Raw genomic sequence first — 20,339 nt, 5'->3', positions numbered from 1 at the left:
ATATATTATTAACTGTGCTGCAGACAGTTTACTATGCAAGTGTTTTTTCAACAGTCTTTAAAACAGACCATTTTGACAACTGCTACTATATAAAAACAACAGGGGGATTGAATGTCTGGTTCACCTATTAGAAGTCATGTGTCAGGTCACATGAGCAGGTGATCAGAACATTCAGCTTACAAAAGTGTAATTTCATTTATGGCTGCAGTTTTCTTTGTCGTAGTTGATTTAAATACAACAATTTAATCAGAAATGTGTTAAAGAAATGCAGTGATGATTTAAATAACACACATCTGTAAATGTAGGTGTTATGTCAAATTATACTGACAACTTTGAGATGATCCTGTTAATGCTTACTTCAAGCTCGATAATGTTGAAGGCCATTTGTTGTTGGGAGGCTGGAAATTGAGCCAAAGCTCATTCAAACTTTATTTGCAGAATATGTATATGATTACACTGATAAGGTTTCATTCTACTTTGACTAATATGGTTCTTCAAACTGCGTGATAGTGTAAATTCTTTCCCACAATCAGTACACTGATATGGCTTGATTTCCACTGTGAAACCTCATGTGTGTGTGCAAGGTACATGCATGTGCAAATTCCTTCCCACATTCACCACACTTAAAAGGCTTCACTATATTGTGTATCTTCAGATGGGTCTGCAGGTGACTTGGAAGTTTAAAAGCTTTCCCACATTCATCACAGACATGAGGCTTGATTCTGATGTGACTCCCTGTGTGTTTATGCAAGTCTGATGAACAAGTAAATTCTTCCCCACACTCAACACACTGAAAAGGCTTCACCTCACTGTGACAAATGTGCTGTTTCAAGTCAATTAAGTTCACAAAAGACCCCCCACATTTCTTACACATATATGGCTTAACTCCACTGTGATTCCTAAGATGGACCTGCACGGCACATGTGTGTATAAATGTTTTATCACACTGATTACACTGATAAGGATTTATTCTTGTTTGATTCCTCACGTGATACTCGAGGCTGCTTGACTGTGTAAATCTTTTCCCACATTCAGGACACTCATATGGCTTGATGCCACTGTGAATCTTCAAGTGTCTATTCAAGCTGCCTGTTTGTGCAAATACTTTCCCACATTCACCACACTTCAAACTCTTAATTCCACTGTGCTCATTCAAATGAGCTCGCAGTTCTTTCGATTGGACAAATGCTTTCTCACACTGACCACACTGGTAAGGCCTGGCTATGCGGTGAGTCAACATGTGTTTCGCAAGGCTGTTTGAATGTCTGAATTTCTTCCCACATTCAGTACAATGACAAGGCTTGATTCCATTGTGCGCTTTCATGTGTGTCTGCAGATCACATGCTAGTTTATACCTTTGATCACACACATTGCATGCATGAGGCTTGTTTACACTGTGGGTGCTCATGTGTGTCTTCAAGTGGTCTGGATGTGTAAATTCCTTCCCACACTCAGTACACTGATATGGCTTTACTACTTCACTGTGAGTCTTCAAATGGCTGTCCAGGAGAGCTGAGCTTGTAAATGTCTTCTCACACTCCTTACACAGATATGGCTCGACTCTGCTGTGACTCATCAAGTGTTTTTCCAGTTCAAATGACAGTTCAAACTCTTCTCCACATTCACCACACGTGGAATTCTTGATTTCTCTGTGATGGCTAGCATGAGCATGCAATTCATCTAATCGCACAAATGTTTTCTCGCACCAATCACACTGATAAGGCTTGGATACATTGTGAGTCCACATGTGTCTCGTCAGAGTGTACGATTGCGTGAACTGTTTACCACATTCAGTACACTCATAAGGCTTGATTCCACTGTGAATCCTCATGTGTGCCTTCAAAGAACTTGATTGCGTAAACATTTTCTTACACTCACCACACTGAAATGGCTTGATTCCACTGTGAATTCTCATGTGTGCCTTTAGGGCACATGACTGTGCAAACATTCTCTCACACTCCCCACACTGATAAGGCTTGATTCCACTATGAACCTTCATGTGTGCCCGCAGATCACCAGCCAGTTTATATCTCTTATCACACAGATGGCACTCATAAGGCTTGACTGCACTGTGACTGGTCATGTGTGTCTTCAGGTGACCAGACTGTTTAAATTCTTTCCCACATTCCGTGCACTTATAAGGCTTCACTCCACTATGAACCCTCAAATGAATTTTCAGGGCAGATATGCACGTAAATGTTTTTCTACATTCACTACATGTATATGATGTCTTAGCCGGAACCTCGTTACCATTGTTTTTCTTGACACCCCCTGTTTCCAGCAATGCTATCTCACAGTCAGTGTTTGCACCTATATCAGTAACTGGTTCTTGTTTCAGGTCATCAATTTCCAGTAGTTCTTTCTCACAGTCAGTGTTTGCACCTATATCAGTTACTGGTTCTTGTTTCACATCATTAAGTTCCAGTACTCCCCCCTCACAGTCAGTGTTTGCACCTATATCAGTAACTGGTTCTTGTTTCAGGTCATCAATTTCCAGTAGTTCTCTCTCACAGCCAGTGTTTGCACCTATATCAGTAACTGGTTCTTGTTTCAGGTCATCAATTTCCAGTAGTTCTCTCTCACAGTCAGTGTTTGCACCTATATCAGTAACTGGTTCTTGTTTCAGGTCATCAATTTCCAGTAATTCTCTGGCACATTCAGTGTTTGCACCTATATCAGTAACAGGCTCTTGTTTCAGATCATCTGTTTCCAGCAATGCTCTCTCACAGTTTCCACCTGTGTCAGTAACAGGTTCCTTCTTGAGATCACATGTTTCTAATACTCTCTCATAGCCAAAATAGTCACCAGTGTCCATCACAGGTTCCTGCTTTAGATCACCTATTGCTAGCAATCGTCTCTCACAGTTCATGATTACATTTGTTTTTGTGGTTCTGACTGTATTTCCATCACTTCCTTGGGGACAATGTCTTGGTCACTGAAAACAGGAAATTGTTACTATACTTTATTCTGTTAATGTAGTTAATAAAGATGATTCAAAAAGCATCCCCACAAGAACAGGGGTTTTATGTCGCTTTTAACAATATTCCAGTAATATCAGGGTGGGGGACACTATAAATGGGCTTCACATATTATACCCATGTGGGGAACTGAACCCCAGTCTTCAGCATGAGGAGCAAACACTTTAACCACTGGGCTACCCCAAGCTAAGTTCTGTCAAGACATTTGATTTTTCAATTCCCACATGTCAAATGTCAACTTTTCAACAGTCTACTTTCCCTATATATCAGCAGCTTTATGCTTCTAAGGTTACCAGTGAAGATCTGGTTCTGACACCCATGCTTCTTGCATGAGGCAGCTAATGGTATCTTGTGGTCAGGTTTGCTGACTTGGTTGACATGTCATCGGTTCCCAATTATGAAAATCGATGCTCATGCTGTTGATCACTGGACTGACAGCTCCAGACTCAATTATTTACGGACCACTGCCACATAGTTGGAACATTGCTGAGTGTGGTGTAAAACGCACTCACTAAAATGGTTACAGTAAAGGCCTCAGTCAAGTTTTCAAAAACTTCATGTCAAACATGTGGCAGGCATTTCCAAAGTGCATGCATCAATGACAAAACCGCTATTCCATAATCTGTTATTCACTTGTACCATATTTCTCCATGTCAGGTAAACAGCTGATATGTTGTTGCATGTGTTTGCAACACATGTCACCTTCAACTCACCTTATCACAAACTGGGTGGTGGGGTAGCCCAAAGGTTAAAGTGTTTGCTTGTCAGACCAAAGACCCAGGTTTGATACCCCTCATATGAAGAGTGTGTGAAGCCCATTTATGGTGTCTCTAACCATGATATTCCTGGAATATTACTAAAAGTGTTGTAAAACTAAACTCACTCTCGTTACAAACACCAGAGACCACATAATAGATATCTAATATATGGTCTCTGTAAACACTTTTTTATTGATTATTGATCTATGGCTGGAAATGATCTACGGATGGAAATATGATACTTTCTCAGATTGACCGAAAAGTGTTTGATCTGTCCACCCACAGATGTGTCCAATGTGTTTCAGTATAATCAGGTTACACTACCCCACAGACTAACAACTAGTCTCTGAAATGCACATATTATACTGAAAGAAATAATATAATGAAATGGAGCCCTGAGACTTTCTTCATTTTCAGAAGCTAGGAGAACCTAGACTTGCCACATTTCTAGACTTGCATGGACTTTCTTGGATACATTTGCTTCAGGGTCTGTACGACAGAATAACTACCCCAGAGCTGAGGTACTTAGTCTGACCCTAAACAGATCAAAGGGCCGTTTGCCTCTAAAGATGTGTGGGCTCCCTTAAGATCCACAAGGGTACCTAATCCTAAACGTAACCCCATGGATCGTAAAGCGATGTTTACATCGTAACGATGTGTCATCTCCCAAAATCACTTGTGATTTATACTGCAGGTGTTAATTACGCTCAAGTGACGCCCTAATGCACTACGACTAGTAAACACACGCACTCCCTCACACGCACACGCACACACACACATACTGTGTGTATACTTACACTCTTGTGTCAAGCTCAGAGAGGACAGTTTCTTTTCTTACTAGCACCCCGAGTTGACAGCAGATACACGAGAACATGGGAAGCGGCATTGTACCAAACGGTTATAGCTCAAATTTTAAAACGGACGTGTGCTCAGAATGGTGTCGACTAAGCAAGAGGTATTCTTTAACAGGTTTGGGAACATATGGGGGAGTCAATCACCTTTGTCATTCTAGACACAGATACCTAATACTCTAGTGCAATACGACAGAAATCTTCACACATTGTGTCCATGTGGGGAATCGAACCCGGGTTTTCGGTGTGACGAGTGAACGCTTTAACCACTAGGCTACTCCACCGCCCCTCCTAGATGTTTAGTGAGTGTGGGTGAATTACATCCGTAATATATGATAATATGCACACTTGTCTTGAAAATACACGATAGATTTGTAAGCGTACGTGTTTTCCAGAAAGAGTGGCCAAGTCGACATGTGAGGAACCAAGGTAAAACAATAAATACAGAATATCAACTTAGTGTATACTGATAAGCTGATAAAGTTACAAACATCTGAGGCTTTCCGAGAAAATCTAGAACAGTATCTGCATATAGTCTATTATTGGTATTTATTACCTACGAGGGCGAACATATCGAGGCTCATTATTTTCATAAGATGCCATAGGCAAAATATCTCTTTGTCATGGTGACGTGCCGTCATTAATAGTGCTATGACGTCACGTTTATACATTCGGCGACGGTGGGTAGCCATCCTATGTTTCAAAGTACATTTTTCGTTATTTCCTTAATGTGACGACTTGGGTAATAAACAGATTATATTTGTGTCTCAGCATGTGTTTGCGATTGGACCACTGGTAGAAAGGACACAGTCACCTCTTTGCCAACACCTGCATTATGATACCGAAACAATACTCAAGCCAACAGTCCACTTTGTCCTTGATAAGGGTTTCTTGTGGATGCCTATCTTACTACATGACGCCCATGCAGAAGACCTATGCGCATTGTCCTGAAATGATAGTTTGGGAGGCACCTGAAGCACCTCAAAGGACCTGGACCCACTTGCACAAAGCAATCTTAGCGCTACGACCATCTTATGCCTATGTTGAAGAATGGGAGTTACAATCATGTTAGCGCTAAGATCGCTTTGTGCAAGTGGGCCCAGGAATGGAGACTGCAAATCTCATATTGGAGTATCCAGATTTGATTGATTTTGATTTACATGTAATTGGGAGAGGAAACTAAAAGAGTCAATTGTTTGTTGCTTCAATTTCACATTTTCTATCTATTCTACATGTTATTCTACGTATTGCAAAAAGCCATGCATTTTTAGAATGTGTGAAAAAAACAGGTTTCCACATCAGAAGTAGCCTCACAACTAGCAGTCTATCAATGGAAGGAACAGTGTTTTTGGTTTGTGACTACAGGAACAAAAGCCACGTGGTCAGAATTGGTCTTCAGTAACCCATGCTTATCGTAAGAGGTGACTAACGGGACCGGGTGGTGAGGCTCGCTGACTTCGTTGACACGTAATCGTATCCTAATTGTGTGTTGGACATGTTGTTGATCTCTGGATTCTTTGGTCCCTACTCGATCATTTACAGACCACTGCCATTTAATTGCTGAGTGAGGCCTAAATCTACACGCACTCCACTCCTCTTTCATACGTCACTAAATCCAAGGTTGTTGTGTGTAGGGGTGAGCAGAGGCAGAGCTGACCATCGGCTGCTGTGTCAACCCTCTGAACTGTCCTGGTGAGTGATGGGAGCTGTTATAAAATGGGGTTCATCCGTTCTAGGTGAAGCAGGTTTAGGAATGACAACTCTTTATGAAAATATGATCAGCATCTTCAGTATACAATGGAGACGTTTTGGAATAGATACTTATACAGTCGAGTACAACAGCCATCTCGCGATTGAAACCAGTACTGTATAAGTATCTATACGCAATTTGATTTACAAGAAAGAAGTTGATCATCCATAAAGACTGTCAGTCCTGACCCGTGAAGATCCGGGGTAGAATAGGCCTTCAACAACCCATGCTTGCCGTAAAAGGCGACGTTGCTTGTCGTAAGAGGCGACTAACCGGATCGGCTGGTCAGGCTCACTGACTTGGTCGACACGTCACCGGTTCTCTATTGCGCAGATCGATGCTAATGTTGTTGATCACTGGATTGTCTGGCCCAGACTCGATTATTTACGACTGGAATATTGCTGAGTGCGGCGTAAATCTCAACTGACCCACTTGTCCTTCCTATTACTTATAACTTCTACAGTGCCTCTCAGACAGTTCAAGTTCTTTTGTTTCAACAAGCAGTCATGTGTATATGCGGGGCTGCTTTTACATACCTGTCCAGAGCCTTAGCTAGTTCGCAGAGCTATCATGCTGTATTTAGCTCACACGTAGTATACTGCCCCAAACGGACTGGTCTGTTATCCCCTTGAAAACAATGTTTTACATTCTGATTGATATGACCAGGATGGGAAACCCTGATCTTCAGTTGTTGCATTTACCAAAATAAGGCTGACCATTTGCTACTTGAATATAATCATCACAGGATGTTGCAGAGGTGCACAACCCCCTCTTGTCATGTAAGTTTATTAAATGATCATTGGAGTGATAGTTCAGTTTTACACCGCACTCAGCAATATTCCAGCTATATGGCGACGGTCTGTCAATAATCGAGTCTCGACCAGACAATCCAGTGATCAACAACATAAGCATCGATCTGCGCAATTGGGAACCGATGACATGTGTCAACCAAGTCAGCGAGCCTGACCACCCGATCCCGTTAGTCGCCCCTTACGACAAGCAGAATAGCCTTTTATGGCAAGCGTAAATGACCATTGGAACTCTCCTGCAAATAAAATGTGCACCTCCCCTTCTCTCTCTCAATATTGTATTCAGGTAGAATTAGTCACGAAATTCTGAATGCTTGGTTTAGTTTATAATCTGGCAATCAGAAATGTCCCTTATGTTTTAGTCAACCTAAATGGAAACTATAATTGTTTTACAACAAATACAATGCTCTTATTGTCGTCTTCATCATATACTTGTAACAATATACCTGGGTATGTGTCATCTGAGGTAATCTGCAGAATGGCAGCCAAGTGGACGAAGACCCAAGTTCAAATCCCCTCAGAGGTTTAACATGAGTACTATATTTCTGGTGGCCCTCCTTGAAAAATAGCTGCAAAATTGCTAGAAACATCACTCACACACTTGAAGATTACTTTATTACAGTTATAAGTTGTCATGTCTCTGTGGGTGAGTGAGAACTACATATATCAATGGTTGTGTATACAAAACTACAAACCAATGGGAACCGATTGACTGAGTGAGTTTGGTTTTAAGCCCTTTGGCCAATATTTCAGCAATATCACAACAGGTCGACACTAGAAATGGGCTTCACACATTGTACACATTTGGGCAATCAAACCCGGGTCTTTGGTCTTTGGTCTTGCAACTTTATTTTACAGCCAGCCCTGTGTGCCAATACATTTTCCAAGGGTATATATTTGGCCATGTCATTGACTGCAGGATATATTTTAAAAGTAATTTACAATTGTGGTAACTAGATGTCTGTATAGTTCATGATCAATCCAGCTGTAACTTCCACAGATCAACCACCTCATTTATCTAACACTAAATGTGACGGATCTAGAGAATGTTTTCAGCCAATGAATAATGTCATTCTTTTCTGATGGCAGTGACACTAAATGAACTAACAGTGATCACTAAGTCATGGTTTTATTAAATTTGCATTTGTTTACCTCACTACACGTAATTCGCTAAATACTTTCTTGTACCCTCATATCTCAATTTCCTATTTTAATACAGGGCTGGTTACATGTTAACAGGGCTGGTAACATTTTTAGTCATCAGCCTGGTGGACTTCCTGGCTTTTTGTTGGAGTTTCATACACAAGCAAACACCAAAATTACCTGCAACCTGTAGTGAACATAAGAATATGAAAATGAGTCTACATTTTTTCTTCCAATGAATGATTTACCCGATGCTAGGGAGAAGACTTATCTCATATGGGAAATTTATACCAAAAATAAAACTGTTACCCTAGGAATGTTACCTGTACTGGACAACCTGGCAACTAAAGTTAGCACAACCAATAGTTCAGCTGCAGTGGTGCAGTCAAGTTATAGTGCATGAACACCACACTTAGCAATATTCCAGCTATATGATGGCAGTGTGTAAATAAATGAGTCTGAACCAGACAATCCGGTGATTAACAGCATGAGCATCAATCTACACAACTGGGATACAGTGTCATGTGTGTCAACCAAGTCAGTGAGTCTGTCCATCCAATCCCTTTAGATGCCTCTTATGACAAGCATGGGATACTGTAGGCCAATATTCTAACAGGTCTGCATCAAATATAATCACTGGTGCGTTGCCTCTTAGTCACCTCTAACGACAAGCATGGGTTACTGAAGACTAATTCTATCCCGCATCTTCACAGTTACACTGAGTGGATACACACAGCTCCAAGTGTCAAAAGCCTATAACATAAACATAACGTAACATCCTGTGCTCCAAGGATTAAATGACATAATGTTTTATTGATTTATCAATTGTCAGTTATACAGGAGAAAGTTTTCTCACACACGTCACTTATCCGACATCAATCCAGTGTGGCTAACCATGTGAGTCTGAAGATAAACTGAGCGTGTAAACGTTTTACCACACTCTCCACACTGAAAAGGCTTCAGTCCACTGTGGCAAAGCATGTGTCTTTTCATGTCACCCAACTGAGTAAATGTTCTGCCACATTCCCGACACATAAATGGCTTGATTCCACTATGAATCCTCAGATGTGCCTGCAGGTGGCCTGAGCGTGTAAAGGACTTCTCACACTCATTGCACTTATAAGGTTTAATGCCAGTGTGACTCCTCATGTGTGACTGCAGGTTGCTTGACTGTGTGAATTCTTTCCCGCATTCAGTACACCGATAAGGTTTGATTCCACTATGGCTCCTCATGTGTGACTGGAGATTACAAGATTGTGTGAATTCTTTCCCGCATTCCGTACACTGGTACGGTTTGATTCCGTTATGACTTCTCATGTGTGACTGAAGGTTACACGATTGTGTGAATTCTTTCCCACATTCCGCACACCTGTAAGGTTTGATTCCACTGTGAATCCTCAAGTGAGTGTGCAAGCTACCCGACTGTGTAAAGCTTTTTCCACACTCCCCACACTGATACGGCTTGATGCCACTGTGACGAAGCATGTGCCTCTTCATGTCACCAGACTGAACAAATGTCCTCCCACACTCACCACAAACATGAGGCAGCTTAACTGTTCTCTTGCGATTTCTGCGTTTCTTGACCACACCTGTTTCTACCAATACTTTCTCATAGTCTGGGTTTCTATCAGAGTCAGTTGAGATTTGATTCTTGAGGTCATGTTGTTCTTGGAGATCATGTGTTTCGAGCAAAGTTTTCTCATAGTCTGGGTATCTGTCTGTGTGAACAGATATTTGGTTCTTGAGGTCATCTTGTTCATGGAAATCATGTGTTTCATGCAACATTCTCTCATAGTCTGGGTTCCTGTCAGAGTCAATAGAGACATGGTTCTTATCTGCTTGTGTCTTGTCAGAGACATCTTGTTCATGGAAATCATGTGTTTCTAGCAAGGTTGACTCACAGTCCACTATCCCATTTGTTTCAGCTACAGAGCCAGGACTCAGTGATTCACTTTGTATTTCCATCATTAGCTTGTGAATGTTGTTCACTGAAAACAGAGAGTCATTTAACTTTATCATGATAGGAATTACCTAAAAATGTTTCCATAAACCGAAGAAAGTCTACAGATTGCATTAGCTGAACAAGATTATTAAAGCTCAAAGTAAACTGTGTAAGGCTTATCATATAGCCTGTATGTAGCCATGGAGCAGCTTAATTATACAGGTAATACCAACATGTCTACCAGTACACACACACACACACACACACGATCAGTTGTACAACAGTATGAGGACTAACTAAACTGACAAAACTTGCCATTTGTAAATTTTTGTTGAAGCAAATTAGGGTTTTATGTGATGCACAAATGTGTATCCATATAGACAAATGTACTGAACAGACGCTCACAAAAGATTCACTGCATCCAGAGGGACAAACAATCTATGAGTTTTATTGTTTCTTGAAGTACAGTTACTTGCATCATTTCATCAAACAGTCCACAAGATCAGTGATTCATTGTAGGCTTTAAAGAAATCACCAAAACATATGCTTCTATAGACTGTCACTTCCCAGGGCCCTTGTACTTCCTCCAAGGACCCTTAAAATTAATTAGTGATACCCTTGACCCCCATGTTTGTGACTCAAGGTAAACCCTGAGTACAAAGGGAATCTCGCCTTGTGTCTACTGATATCAATTCATGTTACAAGCCTCAGATATGAATTTACCTATGAATTTATTCCAACCTTGCACTTTTGAGTCACCTAACAATATTTTCTCATATCTTTTACTAGATCTATACACCGTTAAAAAACATGATATATATCAATGTTTCATTGTAGAAAAAAATCCTATTTGGCCGGTGCCGTTATATATATCTGTAACCCTAGGCGATACCCGCTCCTTAGCGATTACTGACCGAATGTCAGATCAGAGAATCAGAAATTCACTAAGCGAACTTAGGCGGATAAAGCCTTTATTGCTTGCAAACGAGACACAGCTTCATTCGTGGACGTTATCAAGTGATGTATGCTTGAATTAATCCTCACAGTACTTTTGAAATTTGTTGCTGATACTTACATTCCTTGGCCTCCTTTGTGTGTGACCTCCCGGCTTCTCGACTGCATATATATACATGAGGGGAGAAGTTCTTCAGAGCCGGCAATGTAAGAAACGGCATTGTAGCAATCGGCTATTGCGAATGAAACTGAAACGGACACAATCTACCAGAATGGCCACATGCGATCATGAACCATTTCAGAAAAACGAAGGAAATGATAGTACGGCACGCCACGTGGTAACCTGTCTAATATATAAATGGAGGCTGGGAAAACTTTGATCTTGATTCTTTCCGACAGTATTAATTATTACTGTGCGTGCATGAGTGCGCCTATAACTGCACTCTAGCCACATGTATGTTCCCAAGTTTAATATACCTGCTGACATTTGATAAGGGTAAGTCTTTTTCTTAGAATTATGAGGGAAGGTGACTGTAGACATTTCCCCATCTTGTTTTGTAATCAGTAGGACAATTCCCGCCCAAAAAATAACAAATAATGAACAAACACAAGCTGAGTTTGTTTATATATTGTCATAATATCGGTAAGTTGCAGGCCATGTCAGCAGTTACAGAACCTTTAAGGTCAACGGCCATCCTGCTGGAACGCTCCCATCTGATAAAAGTCATTCGAGGGTAGCTCACCTAGATACCATTGTAGTGATTTAGTTAAGTTTAGAATACATTTGTTAATTATACCCCGTGTTTTTCTTGTTTGTTGGTTTCACACCAGTTTCTTTTATGGGTTTCCGCTGTACATCCTCATTAGTTTTGAATTCAAGAATCAACTGGAAAGCGTGAAGAACCAACAAACTACTTTGCCCTCAGAATAGATATTGTGACGTGGCTGCCACTTACCCCAAACATGGATATCTGTCGCTTGATATCGCGTTACAGTCAAATTATCAAACCAGAAAATGTGAGAAATTCATGGAATATTTGGGAAATGTGTACATTTCTGTATTCACTCAGTAAATGTACACATTTTATGAATTTTACAAAATTCGATCCTGATATGGACTGATTTTCTTTACACATTTCCTGATATGATTTTTTTTTTGGCTTAATTTGCAGTGAGAGCAAGGAAAATATTATTTAAAACCCCAATCAGTTTAACGTAACTATTTTATGTAACTTGTATACATATTGTGAGTGAGTTTAGTTGTACGCCGCACTCAGCAATATTCCAGCTATATGGCGGCGGTCTGTAAATAATCGAGTCTCGACCAGACAATCCATTGACCAACAACACGAGCATCGATCTGCGCAGTTGGGAACCGATGACATGTGTCAACCAAGTGAGCCTGACCACACGATCCCGTTAGTCGCCTCTTACGACAAGCATAGCTGCCTTTCATAGCAAGCATGGGTTGCTGAAGACCTATTCTACCGTATACATATAAATACTAGTAACAGTATAATTACATATAAGCAATTATTTACCTATCTCTTTATTATTTGTTAACTCTCACTTTGAAATCATGTATCCAAAGCAAGACACTCGTTTATAACAGGTGAAACCAGTTTCCAAAACCCAAACTAATTTCGCAATAATCGACCAGACCCTTAGGAAATGTAACCTTTTGAACTATATTTGAAATATGGTATATACTTCTACCCCACAATATGCATACCACGTGAAAACTACTCAAATGTACCAACCCTGTTTACTGTGACTCAAAAGAGTTCTTAAGGGTGATCTTGGACAAACAATGTGTGCCAGGTGTCATGAGACATCCTTATAATACATGTATTATATTCACGAAATGAGAATCAGGCAAACATGTGCTCAGTCAAATGGCGACAAGTCTGTCTGATTGCACAAATGCCGTCTACAATCTTTGTTTGTTTTATTTCTTATATAACACCACATTCAGTAAAATTCCATCTCCACGTGAACAAACCAAAGTTACCAGTTTTAGGGAGTGCCCCCTCAATTTCAGGCGTCTTCACCCTTGCACTTATTCTTCTTTTTGGTTTCATCCCATCTGCAATGCATGTTGAACACAGAGTCTCTTGGGCAATGAATGCTCCGAGCACGGCAGATAATTTGTTAGAGCCACTGCAACAAGGGATCGAGGACACTCTGAACATAAACAGCTGAGCCGTTGCTACATATGCTGTTAGGAAGACAATTCTTGCAAGACTGTTAAAACATTGCACTGAAACACTGCAATTCGGAGACATGTATTTCAACATACTTCCTTCTGATACAAAATTTCTCCTCTCTTTTTGGTTTCGATCTCTCCATAAAATACCGCATGAAAGGGATTGGGTGCATGGTCAGATTAAATAATATAATCACCGGCTCGGAGGCTTTGCGCCTGTTGTTATTGTATGGGGTTGGCAGTTTCAAATGTCTGAAGGCCCTTGTGACCTTCAGTAAATATCTGTCAATGTTAATTTTTCAAGTGGAATCTTTATTTTTTCCTTATTAACAGTCGGGAATCATTCACGATCCATCATGTTACGATAACTTAAGCTTCACTTCCGGTATTTCAGTGCTTAGCCGATGGGAATGTCCATACCAGTCTTTAACAAATATAAACTTCTCTCTACGCCATGGGATTCGCTGATTTTGTAGAAACAGTGTGAAAACTGTGTACAGAGTTGTGTGTTATGTTTCTGTGTTTGACTTTAACAAAATGGACCTTTAGATTTCATTCATGATTTTAAAGCCTGCAGGCGGCAGCAAGCCTTGATGGCCAAATGGACATTAAAGAAATGCAAACACTGTTTCACACGTCATCGTACCCTAGTTGCGTAGATCGATGGTCAGGAAGCTGATCACCGGAATGTCTGCTCCAGACTATTACTTACAGACCGTTACCATATAGCTGGACTACTATTGAGTATGGCGTCACACAAGAAAGAAAGAAACATTCTGCCTAATACTGGCGTACATTACTGAAGAAACTACGTCAAGAAGTATCACCAACCCATCACAGCATCTGGTGCAACCTCCTCCAACTGCAACATCATCCATGATCCTTCTCCCCGTTGACTGTATGCATTTAAAATTAAACAAGATTTGGGGTATTGCGTTACATTCTCGGTGGAATGCTAGTTTCAGACAACTTCAATACCGGAGGATCTTACTGGCGTATTCTGCGAACTATAATCGCCCAAAGATTCTCTTTGAGGTTGAAATCTGACCGAAACAAGCTTCAAGTTTTTACTCTGATTTCAGACTGATCTGGACAATTTGAAGCAACTGAATTTCTAACCCAATTTGCATTTAAAAAAGCCCAAATAAATTAAGTAATATATCCACCAAATTCAGATTGTCAACTGTTTGAATTTAATATTGGTTTCAGTTCATTCTGAAAAAAGCATTTTCCTGCATTTTCTCAAATTTGAGTAAAATCTCTAACTTAAGTCATGGTGGCCCCTTGGTGTTAGAACTAACCAACGGCACGACCTTCTGTTCAGAGGAGGGTCATTGAAATGTGTTAACTCAGCCAGAGACTATCTATCGGAATATAGCATCTTCACATACAGTTATCCATTTAGATTTTGTCTGAACAGCATACTGTCGAGGTCACCTTTAGTAGCTCTCCCATTCCACCAGAGAACCTCAAAAAGACCGTACTTTCATGAAGATATTAAGTTGTGCATATGTAGCGTTTCATTGTGCAACCACTTATGACTGAGTTTTAGCTTTACGGTCTATAATTAACCGAGGCAATTCAGTGATCGACAGCATTAGTACAGACGCCTAACGAGGCGACCCCGTTAGTCGCATCTGTCGACAAGCATTACTGAAGATCACTTCTAACCCGTTCCCTATCACTCATGGACAAAAAAAGTACCTTAATAGTGACGTCCTTAACGTAATTAGTTTGCAGATGTTTTCGGGTCAGTCGGCTGATATCCGATAGCCCCCAATGATATGCGAGCATTATTCAAGCCGAGCTGGGTTTTACGTCACATAGGCATTATTCCAGTCACAGAGTGACGAGCATTATCCAAACAACTTGACAGTTGACGGTAGTTGATCACACATTTGCTTATAAACAACGAAATCAACTGATTTTCTAAATTATCGAGCTGCAGGAACAGTTTACTGAAGCTTGATGTTTGCTCAGTGACAGGTACCCATATTTCATGTGATAACTTTTAATTAACGTTGTCTTTCAGGTCCATGCATTGCGTGTCCAAGTTTGTTACTGTAGATGACATGAAATCTCAAAGCACATGTCGGTGTTAAAATCTGGTTGCGCCATGGTATTCTGGTGACATGCTTTGCTTAATTATCGATGGAAATCCGAAAGTACTGTCGGAAAAAGGACAATTTTTTCACATTTAAATCTTTACAATTCATGTAGTTGATATGTGAAAGTGTGAATTTGTGTGTATCCGTTGGACCAAGTTCCGCCTAACTACAGTTCAGTGGTAGGGAGAGAGGAAACGTAATAAAGAGATCTAACCGAGGAGAGATTAGTGGAGATATGAGCGATGTGGACTTCTTCAAGCCCGAAGCCACTTATTTGGAACGGGACATGGCCGTATGCAATTTAGTGTACGATGGTATTGTATTACAAAGGGCACTTTTAAAAAGCCCGTGTAGAAATTAACTTCAGCTTCATTATAAACGAAAGCTGACGCAAAAATTAATAACTTGCATGTTGAAACTATTAAGAATGTAGCTATCATGGAGTATCACTATCACTGTAAAAAGAAACAGGTAGGATTTGTGTAGGACAGGCGTAGCAGACGATGGCTGGGATCGGGCTCGGGGATTGAGATATCAGCTAATATATGCTATCCTTTGGGTCAATTGAACTGTGGAAGCACACGGCATGTCATATCAATTTACCAATAGTATCCATTCACGTCCATCCTCGATTGGTCATATCACCTATATATTTTGAGACATTTAATACGATAGTTTTCTGTTGGTATCAGGCATCATGCTCTTTTACATATCTCAACATAAACTTTATAAATGAAGACATGTAAGATGTTAATCAATACATGAGACACACATGAAAAATTTAAAAAATATTTTTGAGACGGCCCTTTGAGCCAGTTGGCAGCGCATGCATTTCATGTCAGTGAGTCTCCGTCGTTTTACCCGTCTGAGCGAAGTAATTGCCATTTATATTCTGATTTATTGTTTTCCAGTAGATAATCGTTTTGCTCACTTTTAAACATGCTTTTCTGGACAATCCCATACGCATCCCACCGAATACCCAGTTAGGCCAAAGTGAGTTATTTTGACATAACCTATTTGCAGTTGTGTAGATTTATGTAACCACCTTAACAGTCATTTTTCTATTTCTGACAGTATTTTAACCGAAGATTTTTTACTGGCAACAAGCTTTTACCACCATGGCAAGACTTCACTTCATGTTGCCATGCAGTAAATAAGCAACGGAACATTAAACAGAAATTATATGATTGTAGGTGAGATGATTCCTCACACATGTGCAAACGTTGATTTGGATCTTATGAAAACTGAATTAATAACATTTATTGATGCTACCCTGAATTAAATTGTACCACTATGGAAATTATGTCAAGTGTACGAATACAACTGGCACAGGTTTGAACATAATGGATGGACGCTCATGAACAGCAGGGGAGAAATATAGGTTGTGACACTTTACATTCAGCCATGTATTCAAGATCATTTTGAAGGAGGGGGAGGGGGCGTTTTGATTTGAACAGTTGTGCAAGAAACCAAATGACTGTGATGCCACCTTAACAGTTTTGCAACAGAATGGCCTGGACTGACCTTTGAAACCTACAACACCAAACCACTCCAGTAGATGTAAATTTGTTGTTCTGGCCCACAAGTTGCCTTGATTTGCTACTCTTTGGACATGTTTGCATGAGTGAGTGAATTGGGTTTTACACCACTTTTGGCAATATTTGAGCAACATCATGGTGGAGGGGGCATCAGAAATGACTTTCTGGGGAATTGAACCTGAGCCTTTGGCGTGACAAGGAACACTTCAACCAACAGGTGAACCTTGAACACATTTGTGATCAAACAGTAAGACCTTTACAAGTCATCCAAATCCCCAAACAACACTGCAGTAAGTCTCCAAATCCATTCTTGATATGGAATCTTTCCCATTGTCATCTATGTTTAGACACTTCAACACCACCAATGTGCAAGGCCTGTATCAATGCACAAGGTGGGCACACTTGCTAACTTACCACATGAATTCTTTGTGAACACCCCCTTGTGTTGTGGTTCATTTGCAAAACTTTTTATTGATTGTTCATTATTACATCACCTTGAAACATCTGTCTTTCCCGGTTATAACATTTCATTCACAGCAGTAAAAATTAAAACACTGACTCTGATTCTTGTTTGTGTCACAATACCTTTTGCCAAAGGAATGGCAACTGTATTCAGTAACAGTAACACAATATTCAAAGAAATTTGTCTAACTACCAAAAATGGACAGAAGACAATATTTCTTTGGATGTTGAACATGACAGAAGGTAAATAAGGCATTGAGACTCAATCAAGTGCAAATGTCTTCTCACATTCCCCAATATGAAATGAAATCGTTCTACTGAGACACATGTTTTTCATGTCATGTAGGTTAAAAACATTTTGCCCTTACACATGTGTGGCGTGACTCCACAGATGGGTCTGCAAGGCACATGGTTAAACTGATAAGGTTTGATTCTGCTTTGACTAATGCATTCTTTAAATCTTTAAAGACTTATCATGCAAAGTCTTTCCCAGAATCAGGACACTGGGTGGTCAGACTTGATGACCTGGTTCACATATGTGTCGATGAAGGTCAGATGAATGTGTAACTTTCTTTCCACTTTGAAATATGTGTTTTTCATGTCATTTAAGGGCAAAAAGTCTGTTCACAGGTCCTGACACATGTGGCTTGGTTCCGTAGTGGTATCTCAGATGGGCCAGGATGGCACATAAGTTGTAAATGTTTAATCACGCCGACTGCACTTGAAAGGTTCTGTCTTACTTAGACTTATGTGACTCTCCAAGCTGTCTGTGCACATTCTTTCCCACAATCGGTACACACAGATAAGGCTGGATTCCACTTCCCTATTCTGTACTTTCAGAATTCAGTGAGATGTGCGCTTGCGCTGTGTCATTAGTACGCTTGAGTTGTTAATCAGTCTAATTAGTTGTGCACTAGCTCCGTTAATTTCCGCACTTACTGCAAGTTTTAGGAGGAACAGACGGTGACAAGTGCTGTCATTGGAGTGTGTTTCGAGATTTGAGACGGCTATACCTAGATTCTGAGGTGACTGGTTTGGATATCCCAGATTTGTTGTGACCGATACGGCCAAGGATCGTGGTCAGCCAAAATGGCGCTGGCACAGAGAGTCGACAAAGTCAGATTGTTTGATTATTTGGACCATCTCATGGAGACTCCCACAAATACAGACATGACCTCCAAGGGGGAAAGTCTACAAATTCTTCCAAGGGAGGAAAAAGACATAAGACTGAGCGACCCAAAGCTGGCGGTAAACTTTCCATGGGGGACGCCCGCGGGGTTGAGATGGCACTGTAGCTGCTCGCTGAGGGCCAAGCAGAGCAGTCACAGACCATGGAGAAAATTGGGTCAGTGCCAACTAATTAGCAGTCGACTGGCTTCAGACAGAGATTCATGGAATCAGCCAAGCACTTCCGAATGCATGCAAGATGGCGGTGCCCATGATAGTGCGCAGGAAGGTGACAGCGAAACCGATGTCGATGATATGGATATACTTGTGACAAAACTGCATGAATGCAGGTGGTTCTCAGGACAAAGAGCAGCATAATGATGACTGTATCGATATCGACAGTCTGATGGCTGACATGAGAGAGTTTTTTGATGATGAAGATAACACAGGAGCCGACATACTCGGTGAGCTTGCAAAATCCATCAATGATGGTTTAGCAAAGAGCCCAAATATGGAGAAGCTCAAACCTTTGATGGATAAGTATAAGAGGCCAAGAAATACAGAACTCTTGTAGTTCCTCGGGTTAATGAGGAAATTTGGAATGAGGCAAGGCCTCACACAAGAGGTCATGATCTGAAACTGCAACAGACCCAGGGTTTGCTGGTTAAAACTGCAATTCCCCTTGTGGAGATTATGAACACGTTAATGAATGCTGTAATGCAAAAACAAAGTGTTAACAGTAAAGCACTTTTGGCCAAAATGAAAGATTCCCTTCGCCTGCTTATGGGAGTCCACACAGATATAAATGTGAAACGGCGAGAAAACTTCAAGCTTGACTTACAAGGCCCATATAAGACATTGTGTGCCCGAGCTACTAAGCTGTTTGGGGATGAACTCTCAAAGACCATTAAAGACATCAATGAATCAAAAGAATTAAGCAGGAAATTACATGGGGACAAAACACCCAAAGGATGGTTTCAGCAGTCATTTAGAGGAGGTCTTGGTTATAGATATAAGCCCTGTGACAGTTCTTTCAGGGGTCACAAGAAAGGCTACCCAGTGAAAGGAAGAGGTGCCCATTTGGGGATTTCCGATCGGGGAAGTTCAACCCCTACACAGGGCACTCACAGACAGGGTGTTTTTTAAGGCAAGCGATCATCCGGCTCAAGACACGACTGGCAGAAACAATAACTACCTCAAGTCAAGATGAACAGGTGAGCCACGGTGTTTGGAATGAGTTAAATGTGTTGACCTTGAACACGCCTGACAATTATAAGGCAGGGAAGATTGCCTTGCATTATGAGAACTGGCAGCCTATCACATCAGACCCTTGGACACTATCATGTGTTAAAGGCGCTAACATGGAGTTCACGTCCCTTTGTCCCTACACCCATTTTGTTTAAGGGGGATGAGTGGGAACAAGTAGACAGGGAAGTTGCCCGGCTTTTTGAAAAGGAGGTAATTGAAAAGTGTGAACATGAAGAAAATGAGTACATCTGTAACATATTTCCAGAACAAAACGGGACAATTCCATGCGAATTATCTAAGACCATTAAATGAGAATATTGTGTCTCCACACTTCAAAATGGACACTTTTAAGACTGCTTTGTACCTTGTGCAGAAAGACTGCTATTTTGCATTTACTGATCTCAAGGATGCTTATTTCTCCGTGC

General features: G+C 40.7%; 1 protein-coding gene across 1 annotated transcript; it reads right to left on the bottom strand.

Annotated features, from left to right (window-relative positions):
- Positions 1 to 383: 383 nt before the first annotated feature.
- LOC137276015 (zinc finger protein 721-like) lies at positions 384 to 11,358 on the bottom strand. The gene is made up of 4 exons (XM_067808203.1): positions 11,307 to 11,358; positions 9,155 to 10,277; positions 8,470 to 8,476; positions 384 to 2,932 (listed from the first exon to the last, which is right to left on the bottom strand). The coding sequence occupies exons 2-4, from the start codon at positions 10,255 to 10,257 to the stop codon at positions 530 to 532; spliced, it is 3,513 nt and encodes a 1,170-aa protein (XP_067664304.1). The 5' UTR covers positions 10,258 to 10,277; positions 11,307 to 11,358; the 3' UTR covers positions 384 to 529.
- Positions 11,359 to 20,339: the final 8,981 nt, after the last annotated feature.

Source organism: Haliotis asinina, chromosome 1 (genome assembly GCF_037392515.1).
Source record: "Haliotis asinina isolate JCU_RB_2024 chromosome 1, JCU_Hal_asi_v2, whole genome shotgun sequence".
In the NCBI taxonomy this organism is placed as follows: domain Eukaryota; kingdom Metazoa; phylum Mollusca; class Gastropoda; order Lepetellida; family Haliotidae; genus Haliotis; species Haliotis asinina.
This window is presented reverse-complemented; position numbering and strand designations above follow the sequence as displayed.

Coding starts and splice junctions, on each gene's coding strand:
- LOC137276015 (XM_067808203.1), bottom strand. CDS start 10,257: ATGATGGAAATACAAAGTGAATCACTGAGTCCTGGCTCTGTAGCTGAA.